Source organism: Tinamus guttatus, unplaced genomic scaffold, assembly GCF_059628265.1.
Source record: "Tinamus guttatus ecotype Peru unplaced genomic scaffold, ASM5962826v1 Tinamus_guttatus_pri_ptg000012l, whole genome shotgun sequence".
Lineage (NCBI taxonomy): Eukaryota > Metazoa > Chordata > Aves > Tinamiformes > Tinamidae > Tinamus > Tinamus guttatus.
This window is the reverse complement of record NW_028288546.1, coordinates 1,866,965-1,891,409: the sequence shown is the minus strand read 5'-3', so window position 1 is coordinate 1,891,409 and position 24,445 is coordinate 1,866,965. Positions and strand designations below refer to the sequence as shown.

The 24,445-nt window shown below is 41.3% G+C and overlaps 1 protein-coding gene across 3 annotated transcripts; it reads left to right on the top strand.

The window, feature by feature from the left end:
• The first annotated feature begins 5,333 nt into the window (after positions 1-5,333).
• Positions 5,334-23,347, top strand: EBAG9 (estrogen receptor binding site associated antigen 9). 3 transcript variants are annotated; one of them, XM_088523004.1, is made up of 7 exons: positions 5,334-5,381; positions 11,207-11,304; positions 14,243-14,321; positions 14,447-14,605; positions 16,541-16,648; positions 17,587-17,678; positions 22,809-23,347. In XM_088523004.1, the coding sequence occupies exons 2-7, from the start codon at positions 11,222-11,224 to the stop codon at positions 22,927-22,929; spliced, it is 642 nt and encodes a 213-aa protein (XP_088379130.1). In that variant the 5' UTR covers positions 5,334-5,381; positions 11,207-11,221; the 3' UTR covers positions 22,930-23,347. The 3 variants fall into 3 exon arrangements, with proteins under 3 accessions (XP_088379130.1, XP_088379138.1, XP_010224185.1); XM_010225883.2 differs by lacking the exon at positions 5,334-5,381 and adding an exon at positions 10,149-10,321; XM_088523012.1 differs by lacking the exons at positions 5,334-5,381; positions 16,541-16,648 and adding an exon at positions 10,146-10,321.
• Positions 23,348-24,445: the final 1,098 nt, after the last annotated feature.

The window sequence follows — 24,445 nt, the reverse complement described above, 5'->3', positions numbered from 1 at the left end:
TTGCATTATAGTAAATCTATTTCAGTGCAAAGTATAAAATCACCTCTTCCTTACTATTGTAGTAAAATATATTTGGTTTCATGTTTTAAAAAAGGAAAAGAAACTGAAAAATTTCAGGTAAAGTCAAAATCAGGATTTTAATTTTTGCACATCCTAGGGAAGGAGGTGATGGCATTAATGATTACCAGTGATTCTACCCAGTGAAAGATTTAGATTTTAGGAGGGTTGGACTAGATCGTCTCTAGAGGTCCCTTCCAACCTTAAGGATTCTGTGATTCTGTGATCTCACCAGTAGGTGGACATTTTTTTCTAACAAATGGTGAGGTATAAAGAAACAAAGAACAGCTTCGTGATTCTCACCCCACTTCCCTAAAATAGAGGGAGAATTTTTTCCTTTCCTTCCCAAATGCTTTCCCCAAAAAGATTTCTTTACCTTATATTTTCATTATATGCAATTGTCTCTTCTATTTATCTTAATGCAAATCACTCAATTATACAGACATGTATGCATGCACATACGCAAACAAAACTGGGCTGCTACCTATTTCTTTAAAGCAACGTTCTAAAAATACAAATATTTAGAGAACTTTAACTCAAATGCAAACATCATGGCTAGGATCCATCTTTATTAATTTAGTAAGAGTGCACGAAAGTCTCACTTCCTAACAAGAAACATATGGAAGGCTGCATATGTAAGTCACAGAAAATTATTTATGACTAAATACTACATGAGGGAAAGAAGTGAGGTAGTAAGGAAGTGATAAATCGGCTGTACAAAGAATAGGTTCCATTAACTTTTCCTTAATTTGTAGCTACAGAATAGGTAGGGGAATGGTGAAGGAGACAAAGCCTGAGTGAGAGCGCCAAGAGCACCCATGTGGATGCCAGCAATCTGGCAATCTGTATGGGTCCAAGCATGCTGAGCCCCAACAAGGGCAGCATGGTCCTGGTGGACGTATAGAAGGCCAGGAATGACAAGGTATGATGAAGTCTGCACCTCACTCCCCCTTGAGCTGAGACTAAGGCTGCCTTGTTTTAACCATGAGTCAGCAATGTGCCCTCGTGGCCAAGAAGGCCAGTGGGATCCTGGCTGCATCAGGAGGAGCGTTGCCAGACGGTCACGGGAGGGTATCCTGCCCCTCTGCTCAGCTCTGGTGAGGCCGCACCTGGAGTATTGGGGGCAGTTCTGGGCTGCCCAGTGCAAGAGGGATGTGGAGCTTCTAGAGAGGGTCCAGCATAGAGCAACAAAGATGATTAAGGGACTGCAGCACCTATCTTATGAGGAAAGACTAAGCGAGCTGGGCCTGTTTAGCCTGGAGAAGACTGAGAGGAGATTTGATCAACATGTATAAATACCTGAGGGAAGAATGTAGGGAGGATGGGGCCAAACTCTTCTCAGTGGTGGCCAGTGACAGAACGAGGCGTAATGGGTACAAATTGAAACACAGGAAGTTCCATCTCCACATGAGGAAGAACTTCTTTCCTTTGAGGGTGACAGAGCCCTGGAACAGGCTGCCCAGAGAGGTTGTGGAGTCTCCTTCTCTGGAGACCTTCCAAACTCACCTGGATGCCACCCTGTGCCATGTGCTCTGCTGGAGCAGGGAGGTTGAACTAGATGATCTGTAGAGGTCCCTTCCAACCTCGACCATTCTGTGATTCCATAATTCTATGATCTCAGCTCTGAGCTAAAGAGCTGCATCTGTGGGTACAGAAACATCCATCCATGAGGAGCACTCAAGGCTGCTCAGGACATTTGCAGCCCCTCACGCTGAACTCAAAGGCTTTGTGTGTGCAGGCCATGCTTCTGGTGGAGCTCATCATCCAGCATGGCATAGCTGTGTTTGGGGAGGACTTAATCTTGCTTTTTTTTTCCATTGGCTGAGACGTTCCTGGAGCATACCGATGGCTCCACAGGTCTGAGGATGCCTGGAGGACTGTGCTGGGCTGCGGCTGCTTGTTCACTTTGTTTAACTGGAGAGTGGAAGGCAACTGAGGAAATGCAGAAAGGTGCAGAGGGTTCAGTACAGCAGGGCAGTGTTTTTCTCCTGGAACTCCTTCCAGCAGCTCAGGACAACCCTCACAAAAAAACCCTCCTTCCCGAGGGTCAACGCCTGTGGAAGAGCACTCTTGTGGGATGTGCATGCTGGCTGGGACTTGCGTTTCCATAAGCTCTGCTCAAGTATATAGCTGTGTTGCTACATGTGTAGCTTCTGCTGCTGCTTATGCAGGGAAGAGGGATGAGATGATCTCCAATGGCCTCTTCCAAACTTATTCTTTGCGTGATTCTGTGACCCAGAGGTTGGACCTTGGTAGCTTCCTGGTCCCACAGAGAAATTCCCCTTGTATCTTCCCAAGGCCCCTCAAAGCTACCTGATGGGCTCTGTCTCCCACAGACCAGGCAGGTGCTGCTCAACAGGTTTCTGCTGGCAAAAGCCTCGAGCCTGCAGCTGAAGGCAGCACCCAAACCTTTGAGATGGAGCAGCCCAACAGGGCAAGTGCTCCTGTGAGCAACACATACCCATCCTGCGTCTCTGCCCCTGCACTTACTCACATGGAGAATCACCTCCATACGCTGGGCAGGAGCTTCTTGGAGCCTAGCCTGTCCTCCCAGAACAACTTGGATGGCCAAAGATGGCACCCAGAGGTCACCACAAAGAAGGACCATTTTTCCACCCCAGAGAAACAACTAAGGTCGGACAAGAAGGCAGTGGAGAAAACGGCTTCCCAACTTGTCTTCAAGATGGTCAGATCACACTTGCCACCTAAATTAGTCTCCTGCTGTTCACTGGAGAGCTCCTTGGGAGGTCTGAGGTCTGCTCCCCTTCTCCCCAGCCTGCTCCTCATGCCTTGCACTGTCTCTGCCTTGTTTCGTATTTCCAGATGTCACTGAGGAGGGAGGGAGGAAAGTGCTGGAGGAAAAAACAGTGCTGGAGGAACAAACAGGCCCAGCTCTCTCAGGCTTTTGAATTGATAGATTTTTGCTAAGTTTTTTCTGTGGCTGACCCTGTAAAACTCTGATCTGACCAGAATCAAATAATCAAGGTTAAAAGGTTTTCCACAAATGTGAAGTATGAGTCATGCCACATTGCAACAATAGCATAAATGAGAAAATGTACACTTGATAAAAAGTTAGCTATTTGTAGCTTTAATGAGTGACTGAACAGTGAGAGCACTCATTACGTAAATGAAGTATATGAGAAGAAAAATTAGTATGGAAAGAGGGATTGCATTCTTTTTTATAAAAGGAATTAAGTTATTAAATGTCTTACATGACAGAATGTGAGTTATCAGGGATAGCATCCATCCAGAGTTTGTGGAAATATCATCTATTAAGTGATGGAAATCACTTAAGATGCATAAAGTGACACTAGCAATCTTGCAAAGTATTAGGTAATGTGACAGGTATTTTTAATCTCTTATATCTCTCTGATAAAAGTATAAATTTAAATAAAAGTATTCCATAAGAATCTTTGTAGTTTACTACAGATATATTATATTCAGTGTGACAAAAATACGATTTAAAAAGATCTTTTTGGGGGGAAAACAACCTGATCCAAAGGAATTCTTTTCATTAAAGAGCTAAAGGTTAATGACATTTTCAAACAGAGAAATACTCATCCTTGAAAAGATATCTTCTAGCACTGAAGTTATGTTGATACTATTCCTGAATTTGAAGTTGCATAGTTATGTTTTTATGCAGATAGCTATTCTTTATTATCCGTCTGTCAGTTTCCTGTTTTTCTTTTCTCATTAACGCAACAATCTCATACAAGTCTGTTGTGCATTCAGGAGCAGAGCGCGGGTGGGCCAATCTGGTAGTTTTTACATTAAGCGGAGGTGTTTATACACAATTTTAAAATGTTTCATTCTCATGAGGCTGATTCTCTATTGAGAATATAGACTGTAACCCTCAAAACCTCAATGTGTTCTCTAAGGAAACGCCACTGTCCTCCTGCCCCAAGCCACTCCTGGGTGAGCACCCCTCTCATCACCGCCGGTGACTCTCCTAGCAAACCTTCCTCCCTCCACACACACGGGCTGGAAGAGCAGACACTGCATGTTTGGGAGGACCTCCCTTACCATGGAGCTACCCAGCATACAGCTGGGGAGCACTACAGGGGAGCACTAGAGCTGGCTAAGTTGGGCAGAAAGCCCATATAATTTAAAGTGATGTGGAATCAGAGAGGACTGAGATGGTGTTGGCTAGCGATAGAACAAGGGGTACTGGGTATTAATTTAAACCCTGGAAGTTCCATCTCCATATGAGGAAGAACTTCTTTCCTGTGAGGGTGACAGAGCCCTGGAACAGGCTGCCCAGAGAGGCTGTGGAGTCTCCTTCCCTGGAGATCTTCAAACCCGCCTGGATGCCACCCTGTGCCACGTGCTCTGGGTGTCCCTGCTGGAGCAGGGAGGTTGGAGCAGGGAGACATGATCTCTAGAGGTCCCTTCCAACCTCAACCGTTCTGTGATCCTGTGAGAAAGGTTTTTGCTATGTTAGCTGCCAGAAGTGAAATGCAGGTCTCTTTCCCTGGCAGGACAGGAGTCCCTAGTGAGAGCTACTTGCAGCGAGTACAGGCAGCTGGGAGGTTGAGTCTGGATCTGCAAGGGACTTCGTGCATTTTAGAAGCGAGGCAGGAGTCCTGGTGAGACGTAGGCAGTTTCCACTTACCAGGTCCTCTGAGCTTATCTAACAGTGTAATGCAGTTGGGAAGCATTCGTGGAGCTCAGAGAAATCCTGTGCTAGGCTACTTGGCACCTTCCTGTGCCAGAACCAGGGAATGAACACGTTACACAGGGCAGAGGCGCCTACGCGCACATAAGCGGCTTTTGGAGAACCCACTTGAGCTAGCGGAGACACTGGCCAGGCCTCCTGCCAGCTGAGGAAATACCCTCTCACAGAACACCGCAGCAATTTGCTTTTCAGTAACTTCTACATTTATAGCATATGAGTACGCCTACAACCACAGATTACATAGGGCTTATTTATCCCAGCTCCCTGTACGGATGACCCGGCTCGCATTCCTCTGGCCACCGAGGCCGCCTTTGGACACGGCGCGCCCTTGAAGGCGCAGATTTCGGTCCGGGAAGACGGAGCCAGAGGCGGGAGCCAGGACAGAGCCACTGGGGGACAGGGACGGGACCGTCCGCCCGGCAGCCGTTGCCCAACGGCCCGTCCTGCCCCGCGGCGGTTGGCGGCGCGGCGGGAAGCAGCGTGGCCGGAAGGGGCGGCCCCGTCTCCCAGGTGACAGGAGCCGAGATGGCGGCGCGGGAGGCCGCGGCGCGCGCCGAGCTTTGAATGAGGGGCGCCCGGCGCGGACGGCGGCGGCGGCAGCGGCCGCCTCGGGCCCCGCGCGCCGCGGGGGGCGCTCCCCGCGCGGCAGGTGAGCGCCGGGGCCCGGCGGCCGCTCCCGCCTCCGTGCGCGCGCGGGGCGGAGCGGGGGCCTCCCCGGCAGAGCGCGTGGGGCCCGGGAGGCCGCCCGGTGCGTGGGGGCCGCGGGGACTCGTGTTTTGTGGGGCGTGGGGCCGCGCGGCTGCCCGCGCTGGCAGCTTTCCGCGCCCGTTCGGGGCGGGCGGCGGAACCGCCGCGGAGCTCGCGCGCGGGCCCTGAAGGGCTCCAGAATCGCTGCCAGCTCGTGCGAAACTTCAGCGCTCGCGCCTGGTTTCTGTTCTGTGTCCGTGATGACGCCTGGGCCGTGCTTGGAGTGCGGGATGATGAAGCACTCTCGTGTGGCCGGGAATTCACGGTGCAAGTGCTTCAGTTACATGTCTGGTGAAAAATACCCTGGCGGGCTGCTGGGTGCTGCTGTCCTTCCGAGTACGTGAGAAATCGCGAAGTGTCCCGGGCAGGTTTCCATAGGCCATGTCTCACAGTGTGTCCTGGCTGGAAGCACTGAGTGGTTGGTGCTTGCAAAGGCAGCTGATATTACAGGATGACTTTATGGTAGTAACAACGAGAGTGGGTTAATTTATTGTCCTTGGATTTCCATGTAGATACTGATAACTTAATTCCAGGGTGACTAATAAAGAGTGGAGCAGAACTGGGGTCTCCTGAGCTCAAGCTCTGTGGCCTGAGAAGTTCCCCAGGGTTATGAAGCAGGTTATGTGAATGGGTGCGTTATGTTAAAGACTTCATGACAGTGTGGACTAAGTTATAGTTATAACTCTACACTAAGTTATAGCGTAGAGTGGTAGGACTGCGTGATTCCATTGCTTCCTTCTCTGCTGACTTTTCAGAAGGCAGTAGCACATACAGGCAGTGGATTATCAGAGTTACTGTGCCCAGCCCATGGGTATAAATATTCTGGTTTAATTAATGGTTCCTTGAAGAGCAGAGCTTATTCTGATTCAGAGCAGAAAGGAATTCCAGTCATTGAGGTGGGAGATGTTTAGTTTATTGGTGAGGAAAAGACGAGATGAGATGGTATTACCATAGTGGTCTTATGGCTCGAGGAGGAGAGCATTTAAACAAACAAACAAACAAACAAAAACTCCGTAGATAGTAAACTGAGTATTGAGTATCTAGGAATAATTTAGGAATGGAGAGACAAAGGCACATTTCCCTGGATTTTGCTCTTTTCTGCAGCCCCTAATAATCTCAAAATCCATTCTTAGATTTATTTGTTCTGGATGCCTTAAATCATTTCCATAAAACCGAAGAACAATTGTGTCTCCCACCTATCCCATCACTTCTCATTAAGGATGCCTGCACCAAAAGCTGGAACACTAGTGTTGAAAGTATGGTGGGTTTTGCTAACATCATGCAAACCACCTATCTGTGGATAGATGGAGGAAGCACCTCCTGTTCTTCCTTTCATTATCCACTCTTCTTTCTAGCCATATAGTGCTGCGGCTGCGAGATTGCCACACTGTTGTTTAAGCTTCCCATTTATCAAACTCAATGATAAACACATTGAGATGGTATTTTTTAACTCTCCAGTGCTGCCAATATTAAGCTTATATAGTGAGTTAATAATAATAATAAATTAACTTGAAGAGGAGAAAGGACTATTCTGGACTTTTTCTGAAATGCAGGAGTTGCAGATTGTGTCTTTCAATACTTGACTGAATGCTGCTCCTGCATCATATTTCTCCCCCTCTTCTTTTTTAGTATAAAAAAGTCTTTGTACATCTTGATGTACACATGACTTGACTTGCAGGAGTGTCTGTGTACCTGAAAATAAATAGTTTTCATGTCCATCCATTGATCTTGGTAAGTTTGTGTCTTCTTGCAAACCTATTCGGTTATCTTCAGACTGATTAACAATTTTGGTACTACAAAGTAACTTCCTATTTGATTTTTTATTCTGTCTAAATATTGTTTTATTGGTATTTGTTGTGTGCAATTAGATTTTAAAAAACGAACGAGGAAGTGGTTCTCTGAGCAGCAATGTCCTGATTGTGCGGGGTCCTGCTGGTGGCCCCCTCGCCACTTCCCTTGCATGTGCAGCACAAACCCCTTGTCCACTAGTGTGGATCAAGTCCCTGCTGCCAGGAGCTCCAAAGCTGCCAGTGCTTCAAGCTGTCAAAATGTCTAAATGTTTCAGTACATCTCATAACTCTCCCTCCCTTTACTGTGTTTCCTCTATTGATCTCTAAAATGTTTTCAGGACTAAGTTGCCTTTTCTTCTGTCTTATTTGTAATGCATTTAACATCTCGCTGCTATTGTGCTTTCATCCTGCCTGTGTTCATCTTCAGTGTAAACAGCTGCTGTGACTTTCTACCAGTTGAAGGCAGTATGAACCATGTCATCCTGACTAAGTTGAAGTCCTGTTAAATTTGAGTATCCTATGTCAACTAGTACAATATAGGAAATGAATTAGGACATGAATTCCAACTAAAAATAAATAAATAAAATTTGTTGTACTGAAGCTTAAAAATTCTAGTTGATAGTGAGTTGGGTAAATGTTATACATTAGAAGAACTACTTTGGTCTAAATAATGGGAGAAGCAAAGCTCTGTCTAGCCTCACTCCTGTAGTTCTAGCTTCTTATGAAATGGAGTATCAGGGAAGGACTTATGGGAGGAAAATAACCTTGTGGTCCTCACGTTTAGTATTACTCTGTTCAGTTTTACCTAATCATGAGATAGGCTACATGACTGTGTCCTTCCTTTCTAGCTGATGGAGAAAGGCTGACAGCTTGAGAAGAACAATAATGGTTTCACTTAACAAGTCTGGTGTCATGGTGTGAGGTGAATCAAGTTTGCCCTAAGATCAGAAATTAGATTCCTTTAACATTTGCACCTATGCATAATTTCGGAAGAGTTAAAACAGTAATGCCAGCATTTCCTGTGCCTGTTCAGACAGAGACATGAATTCTTCATTTGTCCTAATCTCAATCCAAGGAGTTGTTTCAAAATTCTTCTTACATAGTTTCTAGCATATTGCTAAAATTAGTGCTTTACTGCTTCATATCTTGATTGGCAGTGTAAAAGCTAGATATGCTGCTGCAAGTACTTTTAAAAGTGGAGTGATATTGCTGATATTACCATGGCTGGGTGATGGCTTCTTGTTTCCAAAGCTCTGGTTGTGTATCCTACAATTCCTCGTTACAAGGCTTAATGTAATAGGGAAGACTAAAATCAAACAAACTCAAAGGGGAAGGCAAAACAGTATCTGCTGCCATGAAGGTCTTGGCTTTGCTATACCTCAAGTGAAAGTGACTCATGCAAATGTGCTGTGGAATTGTGTCTGTCTCAGCACAGCTCTGAAATAGCCATATCAGACATGGGAAGTGCAGGGCAGGAAGGAATCCTCCGCATGTTGTGGGGAAGGGAATGAAGGCAGTTATTGACCCTTGGTAAGGGAATGACACGTAGGACAATATAACTACATATGGGGAAAAAAACATTGACTTCTGGTGGCCGACCTCTGTCAGCAGTGAACAGACTGAACAGGGTCAGTAGGCTGGACTTTTCGTATGGATTCTTCTTTTTCTTGTTTAATTTTATATTGAAAATTCAATACAGCAGGCACTCAACATCAAGAAAAAATATATTAGCTAGAGGTGAATTGAAGAAGTGTCTTTTGTATATAAATGACACACTTTACTGTTGTTTAGTTTTAGTTCTGCACCAGGCTAATAGACTTCCCAGTCCTGCAGGTTTGGGCTTAATTTTGAAGATACTTTAGCAGTGTTTGCTCCCTAAACCAATCTTTCAATCAATAGTTCTTCCTGAGCCCTCCCTTTATAAATGATCAGCCTGGACTGTCAGGTTGGCAGCTGGCTTGGCTAAACTGGAAATATTGCTTCACTCTTTAAGCTGTTGAGCACATTTCCCCCATCTCTCCATCCCTTTCTCCAGCAACAAAAGGGTGGTAGCAGAAGGTTTTGTTAAACAGGATGAGGCAAGACTCTGAACAGCTTTCCTTTCAGAAAAGATAGACCTTTATTCTGATTTCCATGGGTCACCTGTTCTTCATACCAGGAATGCCATCTGGATGGCTTCTAGCTATGCCTTTTTTTTTTTTTTTTTTTTTTAAAGTAACGATTTCTTTGTCACTTTGATGTTACTTTGAGATAAACCCTATCTTCAGAAAAGATAACTTTCACTCTAATTGTTCTTTGCTATTTTTCCTCGGTGTCTAAATCCTTCAGATTTTTGACTGATGTGTTCTTCTGTTGCCCAGATAGCACTGAAATTGCATATTTCAGAGGATAAAGAAAGTTAACTACTGAATGTACTTGGTGGTGTCTGCTGCTCTTAATTCCTTGGGGGAAATTTGGCTGCTTCCTGTTTCATTTAGATGCAAAACCGATTTGATGTCAACTCCTGTATGAAAGTCTGTTTTGTGGTTTCTTGAGAAATGAGATTAAGGCAAAGGCAGTATTTGAAGCTGGGGTGGAAGGTGGCCTATGAGGCCTTTCTCCTCAGCTGCAGCTCGGTAGTGTGGTCTGTGTCCTGGTGGCTACTTACTGACTTAAGCCTTTTATTTTGCTGTGGAAAGGCCTGTTTGCTTGATGGTGTCCCCATTGAATTTTCCATGGCAGAAATTTCTTATCTGTAATATAGTAATACAGTGCCATGTTACTACAACATGTAATACTAGTTATGTTGTCAGACAAATGAGCATCAATGACTAAAAAGAAACAAAGCTCTCTGAAGCTCACAAATCCCCTTGTGTACCTTTTAATAAAATCCTCAGGGCAGTGTTGGAGCAGCCTACCTGTTGATCCACCTTCCTGACTCTTCCTAACCTAAAGCCTGGAGTATAAAAAGTGGCTTAAATACCACAGCATATTTGAAATCAAGCTGTCCTTCCGTGGAATACTCATGGCCTGAGGAAAATGCCACAGGGCTGTCTTCTCTTCTCACCAGGAGGTATGTTAAACTCGCAGCAGAAAACGTTGTTACAAGTCTAGATGTGTATGTAAGCTGCTAGTTTAGCCTAACTTCTTCCTTTTCCCTCTCAAATACTCACCTGTAGAAGAGATGAAAGGCTCTCAGAACTGCAGCATCTTATTTTGACTTAGTGTATGCATATTTGAGGGGATCTGTTGGAGTAATGTGATGTGCTGAACGTAAGTTCTCTAGATGATCAAATTGATGCTGAAAAAGAGCAGCCAGCATAAGTGACTTCACCCAAAGATCAAGTTTTGCTTGGCTCCGTTTGCTGCCTCTATCCGGTGTGGCACAGCAATACTGACATAGGGGATTAACTTGTGCTGCGGCATGCACAGGATCAACAGAATCTTTCTTTCTTGATGATTTTTTTCAGTGATGCCAATCTCTAAAATAAGCAAGATGTGTTCTCATCACACATTTCCTATTAAGGTCATTGGAAACTTTAAACAGCCAATTCTAGGTTTTGACTTGATAGTGGTGTCCTAAAAATGTACAATTGGTATATGCAAGGCTTGCAAATGTGAGCTTCTCACTGGTTGTAAGCCTACTCTCCTTGCAGTTGTTCACGTCTAAAAAGGATCAGCTGTACAGAGAACTGATTGCCAACAGTTCCCCTTTAAAAGTGTCTTTAACCATGGCTTTATCTTTGGTTTTGTGCTGTTTCTTTAACATACACTAGGTGCTTTGATAACTTACATCAGTGAAATGCCCTGATAAATAATCAGGGCGACTCTCCGTTCCAGGTACCTCTCCTCCTTTCTTGCACGGAGTGCTCCTTGCTCATGGGCAAGTAAGGAAACTGGCCTTGGTAGCAATGTAAAGATGTAGCGTGCTCAACATTTAACTTCTTTTCTTTTGCAGGAAGGGATTCTCACCATGGCCATAACACAGTTTCGGCTCTTTAAAATCTGTACTTGCCTGGCAGCGGTGCTTTCTTTCATTAAAAAGCTAATATGCAGGTAAACATGTTTTATATGATTAGGTAACCTTTTTTTTTTTTTTTTCTAACTGCAGGTCTTTTGTTGTTCTTTCCTTCTTACTACATGTGCCCACCTGTTTTCATAGTTGTGTTTTCAGCTAGTTACCAAGCATTCGAGGCAAATAAAACTAAATCAAATTCATTCTTGAGTCTGCATATTCTCTTGAATCTCAAAAGACTGTTATAAGTATCAGTGTATTTTGTGGAATGTCAGTTTTCGTGAGGAATGCTTTATAAATAGCTATGACAGGGTTTAAATTCACCCTTTCAAACTGTCCTGTGACAAACATGAAGACAAGCTTTTCTCTAAATTTTTAAAAGTATTTGACAAATAAATAAACAAATATATTATTCTGCTCTGTCATCAATGATTAACCTTTAACTCTTAAGTATAACTGACTCTCATCCTACTTTCTCAAAAAACAGTTGCCTACAACATGGTTCTTATTTTTTGATTTGTGAACTTATGAAAATGACAGTGTAGTTTGTAATAGCTTTCAAAAAAAGCCCTCAAGAATCATGCCTACAAACATAGTAGTAGTAGTGTTCAGCAGTAACTGAGCTAGACCTCAGTACTGTGCTGACATCTGGACTCCTGTTTACTTCTCGTTAGCCAAAAGAGATGTTGTTTTACATAATCAACGGTTGGGAAAAAGGCATTCTGTGTATGAAGACTGCTGGTTTCCCACTGAGGTTAAGGGATATCCAAAACATGACACAAAATAGCATCTGAACCATTTATCTTCTCTTCATCTTGACTTCTTCCAAGAATAAGAAGCTTTCAGCTGACTAATAAATTCAATGTGGATCTATTTAACTTTTAAAAGGCTACATTTTAATGACGCATACGGCTGTATAGATGTAAGCCTTAGTTTTGTGAGTCAAATTCCAAATTAAATTAAGCATACTTGCTGCTTAACTTCTAAAAGAAGTCAAAACACTGATTATAATTTCTAAAACTTGTGGTCCTCTAATCTCTCAAAGTGTTAAGACAGCTTTTTAAGTAGGTAATTGTTTAGTAGGTGCACAGACACTATTTTCTTACTAAACTTTGGAAAGAACTAAATTATTGAAATAGTTGAGGAATTGATTGGGAGTAAAAAAGTAGGAGAACTGTTCTTTGAACAATGATTAGTGAGAGATTTCAAATTTTCATCCATCCTTCAACAAGCTAATCAGTGGATCAGACTCTCAGTCCATTAACCACAGGTATTTCTCCTGTTTTGTGTCAGCTTCAAAGCATAGTTTAGCAAATTTTGATTTCTTGTAACATAACACTGCATTTCCGTATGTCTGATAAAGCAGCAAATGTGATTAGTATTCAATGGAAATGAGCAAATGCTTATTCAGATTATATTGTTTAAATTCACAACTAATTTAAACTAGTATCTGTAAAGATTTGGCTGCTCATTAGTAAAGGTAAAGAAAACCAGGAGGTCTTGAGGGATTTGGCCTTTAGAGCAAGAATCAATATGTCATGTTAAATAAAATTCACATAAGCTATTTAGCGTAGACCATTTTTTTCCTTCAAGATTAGAAAGCTAATGTAAACTGTTCATATATATGTATGTGCACATATATGAAAATATATATAAAGTACTGAAATAGTGGTTTAGAGCAGTATTAGAAAAAAGTGTGTATATAAACTTACATATATATATATATATATATAAGTTTAAAGGACAAGGTTTTTAAGCTTGGAATTTTTTTTAGGGAATCAACTAAAATCTAGTCAGATTAAGTTAATTTTTTTTCTTTATCCCTAAACTGAGCTTTTTTTTTTCTTTTTTAATGGAATATTTTATCAATTGAAGTTAATGACATAAAACTTGAAAATAAAACCTGACCTCAGACACCTGATCTCTAAGGAAGACATCTGTTGCTGTTCAAGTAGGAAAAAGTGCTATCTAATTACTCACCTGTGTGCAGCAGAGGTACCATTACAAACAATTGAATGGTTCTGAATAGACAGTAGAATGTTATATACTAGTAAAATAATGAATACACACTCTAAGCTGTTTCCTTGATGTGTTTTTGTCAGTAGTAATAAGTAAATCTTGCTTTTCCAAACTGAATAAGGCCACTTTTCTGCCTGCCATGCTATAGGACGCTCTGCTTCCTGGAGAAAACATGGGAGTGTTAGGGTGAATTTCATTCCCTTGTGTCATAGGGATTTAAAATACAGCAAATGTCAACTAAATATATTTTCATTATCATTGTAATATATCACAGTATATTTCACATATATGTATATATCGCAGCAATATCACAGTGTCTTAATTATAATGTATGAGTGTTTGTCTTCAGTTAAAACTGTTTGATACAATTGCTGAAATACCTTCATTAAAACAGTATTCTTTAAGTAAGTAGAAGCATGTATTGAATAGAAGCTGCATGTTTGTATAGCTTTTTTTTTTTGTATAATCTCTATTTAGACTTCTAAGAATAAAGGACTTTAGAGAAACTTCAAATCAAGAAGCTCAGAATATGACTTGTGAAACACAACTTAACACCTAAGACCAGTAGAAGTGTTTCCCAAAAAGCTTCCAGGGGAACTGCTTATCCTTGAACAAATATAGATCTGTAGTGCTTGTTTCTTAAGCACGGTGATCAAAAATTGAACCTGACTATAAACAAACAGTCTGCATTCAACTGTCAAACAAAGTAAGGCTCCGTAGGAAATATGAAAAGTAAATCACACTTCAAAATTCTTATGAACGTTTCCTTAAACTCTTACTGCTGATGAAATTCCTTTGTTTAGCAAGGCTCTTATAAGCAGTAGCTAATGCTAAGGTAGTTTAAACACTTAATGATTTAGTCATGACTGCTTTCAGTAGTTCTGTGCTCAGACTGCCTCTCTTTTTTAATGTAGTGCTCATGTTTTCAGAGCTTGGAGGAATCCTACGTTTTTCTTTCAGGTCTGGCAGAGGGCGAAAGTTAAGTGGAGACCAAATAACCTTGCCAACCACAGTGGATTATTCATCTGTTCCCAAACAGGTAATTGCTTAAGCTGTAGGATAACTATTAGAGTGATTATACCAATCCTGTTGTCTCAGAAATATATAATAATACAAGATTTTATTTGCAAATACTAATAACTTGTATTGTTCACTTATATTTAGCCAGAAGTAGAAGACTGGTCTTCATGGGATGAAGATGCACCTACGAGTGTGAAAATTGAGGGTGGGAATGGTAATGTGGCTGCTCAACAAAATGCTTTGGAACAAATGGAACCTGATTATTTCAAAGACATGACACCAACTATAAGAAAAACTCAAAAAGTAGGTATTGAGCTTACAACCAATGTTTTCTTTGCTTTAAAATAAGTTGTAAGTAAATCATAAAATAGATTCTTTGGGCAAATTCAACTGCCCTCCTGAAATGAGATTAGATATTGATGTCCAAGTGAATAGTCCAGTTGCAAATCCTGACTCTTGGAAATCTTTCTTGGAAATCTTGGAGATCTTGGAAATGTGTGCTGCTAGTTCACACGTAAGTCTTTGCTCTTAATGTTCCTGGAAACTTAAAAGGCACTTCATAGTCTGAATCTTCTGGAAATATAGCACAGAACTTGAAGGACCCTCCTGGGTTTCTGTTTTTTGGAATTTTTCAATTCCCAGAACAGAACCTCTGAAAGAAGATACTTGTGCACGTGCCTTTCCGCTGTTTGAAGGATCCATTCCAGCTCCTGCGCTTACCTGTGTTTGAGGTAGCTGTGCTGCTGTTTAAGAAAGGAGAATTTTGATGTTTCACCAAGTTACATTGGGAGGGTGGCATTAGGGAGTTGGTGTTTCAAAATAGCTAGGTCTTCAAGGATCAAAAAAAAAGCGCACAATCTCCACGATAGTGTTAATACTACAAAAATATTATTTAAACATGTGTTAGTTACAAGTTTATCTTCTGTGTGGTTTTCAATCATTTGGAAAACATTTTTCACCATGAAGGCAGCCAGGCACTGGAACAGGTTGGCTAGAGAGGTCACAGTCTCCATCTTTGGAAGTTTTCAGGACCCACCTGCATAAAGCCTGGAGTAACCTGGTCTCACCTCAAAGCTGACCCCACTTTGAGTGGCTGCTTGGACTAGAGAGATTCTGTGGTCCTATGAAGTGGAGATTATGCTGGAGTCAGTGTTTTGTAGATTCAGGATGTGCAGGATTCTGTGAACTGAATTACAAAATCTGGAATGGAGGAGTGGGGAAGAGGTAGACTTCTCTTTTGTATTTTATGACATGACACGAAACAGTTTGAGCCTCAGATACAGAACCAAAACCCAAGAAGGGTCCATTCTTAAATTCTGTGGTTTTGATTAAGTTTAAGCACACAAATCACAGGATTGCCTGCAGACATATTAAAGATCATACCTTACAGCTCCATCCCGTTACCACTTTTAAATTGGAATTTGTGGTTGTAGTTTCGCAGTGGGTGTTCTCAAGGTCTGAGGTGAAATCTGCTTGTGCTATTGCTTATGTTTGTAATGTCCAGATGAATGTCCAGTGAGAACTGTGGATCTACCTCTTTTGGAAGCAGCCAGGAAGGAGACTAATCAAAGCAAATGAGTACACTCATATTTCGAGCTTAAGACAGAAAAGGGATGCATGATCTTAGCAACCATGTTAAACTTGCTAAATATCCTTTCAGGAGAGGCATTAGTGCTTATTTTTCAGCTCAACCAGTACAGAAGCCATTGATGCACTAGTGAGTTACCTTTTGTCTATTGAAACTGAGGTTGTCTGCAGAGCAGCCCTGCTGTGTACCCGAGATAGCTCTTGTTCCAGAGCAGTTTAGCTGCTTGAGCAATGCTATCCCCACGAGGAGTAACTTACCCTTAAATATCATGGAGATCAGACTTCTGCTGGAGAATGTGTCACTGGAAAATTAAACCAGTGCTGGGAGCAGTGGCTGTTGGATCTTTAATTCTTTCTGCCCTTGCTCTGCCTTGATGCAATCACAGACCTCCGTGTCACCTGAGGCAAAGCTGGCTTGGGGGCAGGGGGATGAAGGCAAAGGGTGTCTTTGGTATTTTGCATTCAGCTACTTCAGCTACTTATGAATTGATTTAGCTGTGTAGCTTTGGGCTCCTGAGCAGATTCGAGACATAGTGCAGAGTTTGCATAGAACCCTTCATAGGTATCTGATCACCAAGGAGTGTGTGCAGTGCTCTAACACAGTTTTCCTCTTTTTTTTTTTTTCTTTTTTTCTTTTTTGAATATTTTCAGATAGTTATTAAAAAACGAGAGCCTTTAAATTTTGGGATCCCAGAGGGAAACACAGGATTCTCTAGCAGATTAGCAGCTACACAAGATATTCCTTTTATTCACCAGTCTGTAAGTATGCTCTAAATACTGACTTTTCATTTGACAGGTAAATTACTGCTCCTTAGGAGAAAGAAGGTGGTCTAAGGAGAGTAGGCGAATAGCTGAAATATTGTAAATGTTTTTAAAATTGAGTATTTTGTTCAAACCAAAAATGTAGCTGCTCCTAACTAATTTATTCTACTGATAAATTTATCAGATTAGGGGATAGAATGGTAGGAAGCCTGAACACCTGTGTATTTGCACATCTCCTAAAATGATGGACTGTAAGCTTTTGGGACTTTGCATAGTAAGTTCTCAATATGAGTAGAAGCTTGTGGGTTTTTTTGTTTGTTTATTTTTAATACGGCCTTCAACCTACCTTTCCATCTTCATTGTATGCTCTTTCCTTAAAAATATATCCAAGGTTTTGAACTTACTGCCTCTGAACAAAGTGCCATAAAATATTTTTTAACATTGTGACACATTAATGCGATGCACAGAAGGGTCTGAGCACAAAACAGTGCAGGATAAAACAGCCTTAGGATAAGAGCTAGAATTATTTTCATAGTGAAAATGATTTTGAAAAGGACTTCTGAATAAAGACAGCACTCAAACAGTTTCGGTAGGGCAAACCAGTGAATGTACATGTTGGTTTGTCCATTAAGCTTCTAGAAATCTCTTAAGATGAGCAAATAATTTATCTGCTCAATTTACTGCCCCTTTCCTAAAAATGTATTTCAGTATTTTCATCCATCCTTCTCTAGCAGTGAAGAATCCAAAAAGGTATACCAACAACAAGCTGAAAAAAGTCATTACTGGAACATGAGAAAACTGTCATTGTGCTATCACCTAGCACTGTCATGTGTCAAAGGTTTCTGGAAATCTTAAGCCCCAGATTTAAAAACAAAAGTGCTTTTATCTCAGATATCCTGCCTGTGATTATAGAGCTTTTATTTGTCTTGTTTCAGCCTGAATTAGGAGACCTGGATACCTGGCAAGAAAATACTAATGCTTGGGAAGAAGAGGAAGATGCTGCCTGGCAGGCAGAAGAAGTTCTTAGGTAAATGAAAATAGGGTAACACAGTATTGCTTTGCTCCAGGCTAAACAATTCTTAAGATAAATTACTTTTATGTATCTTGTCTCTATATAGACAAAGCAGTATAACTGCTGCAGTTGCAGAATACATTTTTTATCTAATCCAGTTGATTAAGTATCACAAATAGTGGAGAAAATCTGAGAATTACTAGAACTGGGAATGTTAAATTTAAAAATTTCACTATGTAAAAATATATTTCAACTCCATTAAGCAAAATACTTCTGAATGTCCTTAAAGATCATAACCTGATGTTATCAACTAAAAAATGTTTGAGATTAGAAGAAGGGATAAGAAAATATATTTTTGGAGTCCTTTGGAAATGCTGTGCTTCTTAGCTCGCCTAAAATGCTTGTATACAAAATGAATGATTTGTAGAAAATCAGTATGATACCTCATTTGTTCTTGTATCCCGTTCTTCTCAGTTAAGTTTCATTTCAAGGTTATCAAATCAGAATTGCTTGCTACATGATCAGAGAATCTGTATCAGATGGCTCCAACGTCATTAATCTGCTTCCACTTCAGCCTTAAAATCATTAATCTGTGGTCTGTGTGACAATTGTGAAATAATTACAGAATTTTCTTTTTTTTTTTTTTTTTTGAAGAAAAAGTATTTTGCAGAAAGGATTCTGATCTATTTATTGTAGCATTTTATGTGAAATTTACTTTCTTAAAAAGAGTAAGAGGAAAGGGATGTTGCAGGTGAGCTTCCGTTGAATTAATATTGATAAACTCTACTAATTCTGCTGCTGCCAAGCTTGCCTGGCAGCAACTTGTGAAAATGGAGCTGCAGATAAGTACTTCTGTGAACTGAATCTGATACTTTCAGCTGCACAGTCTAGTCAGCATCTTGTTTTTTCTCTCCCACTAATGAAACTGTTTCAGGTTCTGTCTTGCACTAATGTATCACAGAGGTACAAATCATGTGGTATGTCTGAATGACATCCCTTTGGGGTCATCTTGTTCTGAGGATGGTGTTTTTTTCTGTGAGCAATATCGACAGGCGCAGGTGAGATTATTTTTGAAGCTCAGTACACTGAGCTTTCACTTTTCCTTCTGGTGCATCAGTAACACCTCCCTCCCCTCTTTTTGAATTGAAAAATGAACTACAACTACTTTGCTGACTATGGATTCCACACTAATTTGCTAAAACAGTACTATATTACATTAGAAGGGCTTAATTGTTTTAAGAATGAAAATAACAAGAACTTAACCTTTCCCAGGCATGGACTTGTCATATAAAAAGTAGCTACTAAAAGCTGGTATGGACATGTGCCAACTTATATATGGAGTATAAAGTTTAATAATGTGGATTTTTGAGTTGGTGAAGGGTGTGTTGGTTTGCAAGTGTTAGGCTCATGCTCTGCAATACTGAGAGATGTTCAGATTTAGGCTTCCGGAGATCTCTCATGCAGTAGAAGCAATGAAGTTTCATCCAGACTTTGTTTTCAGAAATATCAGTTTATTAGGCTAAACTTTTTTTTTTTTTTTTTTAAACTATTGTATCTGCACCTCAAGTGGTTAATTCTGAGAGTTACTGGTGGAGAGGGACAATTCTCTACTTGTTGCAGTAGGAATATGTGCATATACATATGTGTATATATCTATACACACACACACACACACACACATACACATATATATATATATATGCAGATATATGCGCCCCTACAGGTATGTACTTGTTTATGCATATACTCATATTACAAGTAAACAGAGCAAGAGCAGGATCAGGACCGTAGCCACGTGTATGACAGACCTCTTGGGCCAGCTATGAATGGCTGCTTTGGTACAACTGGCCACTGTGGGTTGTATCCCAGCTGTGAAATCAAAGCGTTGTTTAATTTATGACATGTCACTCGGATTACTACATTTTTCTGTAACTGAAAATGCAGTCAGGCTTTTAGCAAGAGCAATAGGAAGCATCTTCTGGGTTTAGGAGCTCTCTTGGAGTAGAGACCTTGATGTATTTGATTTCTGATGCTTAACATGTAAGAGTTCATGTTACTTGGTAGGCCTGGCTCCATCTTCAACAGATTGTATTCATTAGGGAATCTCAAGTCTGTTCCTAACGCTAAAAGACAAACTTCTTGGCCTATGAAATGCTCTGAAGCTCTTAGACTCATAGTTGTTGCACACAGTTTGCCTAGACCTCCAGAGAAGGCTAATAGGAAGATTATTCCAGCAGTGCTCATCAAAAATGGAGTGAGTGTTTTTAACATAAAAATAAGGATCTCCATTAGTTAGGTATGTCTAGATACCTATTGGTGCCCAGCTAATATTCAAAATTGTCTTAGATTTGAATCCTCTGTAGAGGACTGGAGTGGTGATCATGCTACTATGGGCTGTGACTTCTTAAATAGCAGAAGGTCTATGTATATATTACTTGAAGCATGTATAGCAGGCCCTGGCCTTCCTGGAAACCCAAGCGCAGGTAAATGCTGGAAAAGACCAGAATGGAGGAGGCTGCTGCTGCCCGAGAGGTCTGTGCTGTCTGCTTTGCTTTGGAGCACTGGAATTCCTTCTAGTTGGTGGGAGATCAGTGTGGGGCAGTAATTTGACTTTTCGTTTTCTCTAGAATTAATTCAAGTTAGATTCTCTAATACTAGTGAAGAGTTTTTCAGCAGGAACAATAGTTAAGCTAATTGCTGCTTGGTTTAGTAAGCAGCTATGTGTAAAATAAGTTGTGTGTGTAAATTTTTAAGTTTTTTGGTTTTGTTTTGCTTTTTTGCCATTTTCCTGTTTAAGAGAAATAGCAAATTACAGGAAATCATACATCAGTTGTTCAGAATTATACGGTAATTCAAAACACATGGGATTAAGAATATCTTTCTGCTGACTTTGGGTTATAATTTTATACAGTTTGTACTTTAGTATTCTGCCTCTACTAACCAGTGGGAAATTTATTTTTTTTGGAGTGTAGCTCACGTTCTGAATGCAAAGCAAGATTAATATCAGTGGGTGAATGTCTTTTTCGGCCACAAGCAACTTACATCATTCAACTCTTTTTGAGAGTCAATTCTCCTTGCTCTGGAACCCCCAGGAGTGAGCCACATATGGACATAGTTCATTATAGAAAGTTTACTGAGAAACAAAAACTTTCTGAGCCTGAAAGATAGTGATTTTATGTTGAGAACAGGAAGCCAGTGGAAATCAGTGTCTTGGTTAATGATCAGCTAAGCAAGAAGCGAAGTAAACTATTAGGAAAAAGGTATTTATTTATGTAAACTCCTTAAAAGCATTTTTACCTGTTACACTAAATGAATATTTACACTAAATATTTACCAGTATCTGAGATGTGATAGAGGGAGGGCCCCCTTCTGATCTGCAGGTTCCTGGAGTCCAACAGTGTTGCTGAGCCAGCAGAGGGCATGAAAACCCCTTGCAGGAATCTCCACCGTGCAGACGATGCCCTGTGGTATGCAGCTTGTGCAAGAAAGCTTGTGGCTTCTCTCCCTCCACAAAAACAAATGAAGAGTTGGTTTTTTGGGGTTGGTTTGTTTGATTAATGGAACTTCACTGTCTCTACATGCCTGATTGCGTGTTGCCTTGTCACCTCTTCTACTGTGGCAATTTGGATGTGGACAGGGTGTAAGAAAACCTGCTGTGAAGTGGCAGGTCTCTGGCTGTGCCCGCTGCACTGCCAGCCGTGCCGTGTGCCGTGGGGATGGCTGGTTTTGTGGCGTGCAGAATAGCAGGTCATGTCTTGGGAAGTGTCTATAAACTGCAGTGGGAATAGGAATTAGGTGCTCGCATACCTGCAGATTTAGCTCTTGGTGCAAATGAACCTCCATAAAAGCAGAGCAACAATATAGTATAAGAAAAATTATAGTGCTACAAGTGAACTAGTGGAAGCCATAAAGCTATTAAATAAGCATAATCTCTTCTCCCTCCACTGCTTTCTTATTGTGTAGTTTTTATACCTCTAATATTTCTGGGTTTCTTAGGCCCAGATTGGCAGTGTTTGGGAGTCTACAAAGAGGGTTGTCTTAAGGGATGATGACTTCTAATTCTGTGTGTGTATCACACATTTGAGTGGAAATACACTCCTAATTTAGATTGGTATGTTAACTGCCTTGTGCATTACTTTAGCTTTTTATTCTTCTTCAATCTGTGTTAAATGTCACCTTTTCAAATTACTCAAGCTTCAGTTTTATATTTGAGCCATCTCGCATGTGCAGCCTTGCAGGTTCTTCATCTATCTAATGAATCCAGATCAAGACTGGCCTCTTTGCACTATTTTCCTGATGCTTAGGAAACAGAGGAGAGAGCTGCAGTCGGTCACTTGATGCAGTTACTGCCCCTGTGCTGTGCAGTGATGAGCTCTACCTGCAGAGGGGGAAATAAAGTGAGCTCATTCCAGCTCTCTACGTCTCTGTTGCAACTGAAAGCTATTTCTGCAGCCAGATCCCTTGAGCTGGCAGGTAGTGATGTCTGTGGTTTGATAGCAGTGATAAGAAATAATGCATAAAGCATACACAGCTGAAGATTTTTCTTTAGCTTTTATTTCCTAAAGGGTATTTTTGTATATCTGTCCTGAGCGGTAGAGTACATTATTACAGATCCTGGACAAGGGAAAGGGAATATTAGAAGTTAGTACAGCATCTGATAATGAGGAAGGTGTAGCACTTGAATTACAAAGAGGATAGTCATTTATCCCTCCTCTTGAGGCAAAAGCGAGAGAAAATTCAGTGTTCTAAGTAAGTTGATTTGTGTTGGTATAAATTTGAAGAGATAAGTGTGATTTTGTGTTTGTTTTGCTTGTTTTGGTTTTGTTTTGCTTTTACAGCTAAATGGATTTTTCTGAATAGCTCTAAGCCTTATAACTGTCCTTCACTCGTAATGACTCATTTATTCTGAATTATCCAGAATGGAGTGGCTTTTAGATGGTGAAATATTTGAAGAAATATTACTTAGATTAATCTGAGCAAAGGACAAATATTCTATCACAATAACAACTATTCTGAGTGTAACTGCAGAAGACTTTGAGGCTCTGTTTGTGATAGCAATAATAGCCTTTGGTAGAAATTTAAGATATAACTATACCCACAGCTGGACTCCTGTTTTTAGCAATTCATTTTGTCCTCTAATTGCAGGCAGCAGAAGATGGCAGAAAGGGAAAAGAGAGCAGCAGAACAACAACGAAAGAAAATGGAGAAAGAGGCACAAAGGCTAATGAAAAAAGAACAAAACAAAATTGGTGTTAAGCTTTCCTAACAGAAATCAGGCATCAATGGCAGTGCCAGTGAAAAAGAATTCCAGCTCTACACAAATGCATTATTGGTATTGATTTAAGTATTTCTAGGACTTGGACGCACTGCTTGGTTTTAATGCATTCTTCAGGTCATCTTGGAAGCCAGAATTCTCCTAAAATACCTTGAACTAGTGGACAGATCTTTAATGGGGCGGGGGGGGACCACATGCAAAATCATGCCTTGATGGAATGGTGTTTCCTGCAATAGCTCTATTCCGGCATCCTTCTCTGCAAGGAAAGTGATTGAACAAGAATGTTGATTGAGAGACGCTCTTAATGAACAGCTCAAGCTTAGGAAAAGGAGTGTAAATATTCAGTGGCGGGGAATCTACTGTATTGTCTGTGCTTACCCGAAATATGTAATTAAAGAGTTTTAAAGAACCTTTGCTTCGTGCTTGATATAAGAATGTTTGGTTTTGCCTTTCTTACTTAAGTATTTTTAAATACTCCGGTGTTCTCTGTGGACAATTGTACTGGCCTGTGCAGAAGAAAATTGCTTCTTGTGGATGACCTGCAACTCTGCAAATCTGCTGGTCCTCGAGCATCCCGCAGTAGCGGACACTGAGCAAGTTTCTTGTGAAGGAAAATGTGCACGGGGTGAGGGGAGCCTGGGAGCCCTTATGTCCAGCCCAGAGCTTCAGGGAGCAACGTGTACAGCTGCTACCACACAGCTGTGATTTTTCTGTCAAGATGTGACTAGGGGTTTACTGGGTGAAACACAGATGGAGCAGCAAATTCTGTCTCTGAGACGTCTTTCCTGGACATAAGAGTGAACAGTAAAGTTATAAAATAAATCAAATTCTAAAATCAAAAAAGGGGGATCATATCAATATGTACAAACACCTGAGGGGAGAATGTAAAGAGGATGGGGCCAAACACTTTTTGGTGGTGGCCAGTGACAGGACAAGAGGTAATGGGGTGCAAGTTGAAACACAGGAAGTTCCATCTCATGTGAGGAGGAACTTCTTTCCTGTGAGGGTGACAGAGCCCTGGAACAGGCTGCCCAGAGAGGCTGTGGAGTCTCCTTCCCTGGAGATCTTCAAACCCCTCCTGGATGCCACCCTGTGCCACGTGCTCTGGGTGTCCCTGCTGGAGCAGTGGTTGGACTAGATCATCTCTAGAGGTCCCTTCCAACCTCAACCATTCTGTGATGCTGTATAAAGAAGGGAAGGACTAAATGTGCTCTCTCAGACTTGCCAGCTGTTCTTGGAGCACGTTGGAGGCTGGGTCACTAGCTCATGTGTCCCTAGAAAACTAGAAATTTGAACCAAGCCCTAAGAAAGTTGTGATGCAGGTTTTATTTAGAAGTTTGAGAAAGCAAGGCTTTACTGGCCCCAGTGATGGAAATTCACAAAATGCTAAGTCTGCTTGTCCTGTTGCTGCAGAGCTGAGGTGACGCTCCTGTGGCATTGAATGAAGCCCTTTTAGCCCTGGGAAAAACTTAGGTGTGTGTCAGCTTTCCTGAGCACATGTTTTAGA

What these genes read in the sequence shown, in the direction of transcription:
- EBAG9 (XM_088523004.1), top strand. Translation starts at nt 11,222, where the DNA reads ATGGCCATAACACAGTTTCGGCTCTTTAAAATCTGTACTTGCCTGGCA. An exon ending in CTATAAGAAAAACTCAAAAA is followed by an intron (nt 14,606 to 16,540) that starts GTAGGTATTGAG and finishes GAATATTTTCAG; the next exon opens with ATAGTTATTAAAAAACGAGA. An exon ending in CAGGCAGAAGAAGTTCTTAG is followed by an intron (nt 17,679 to 22,808) that starts GTAAATGAAAAT and finishes CTCTAATTGCAG; the next exon opens with GCAGCAGAAGATGGCAGAAA.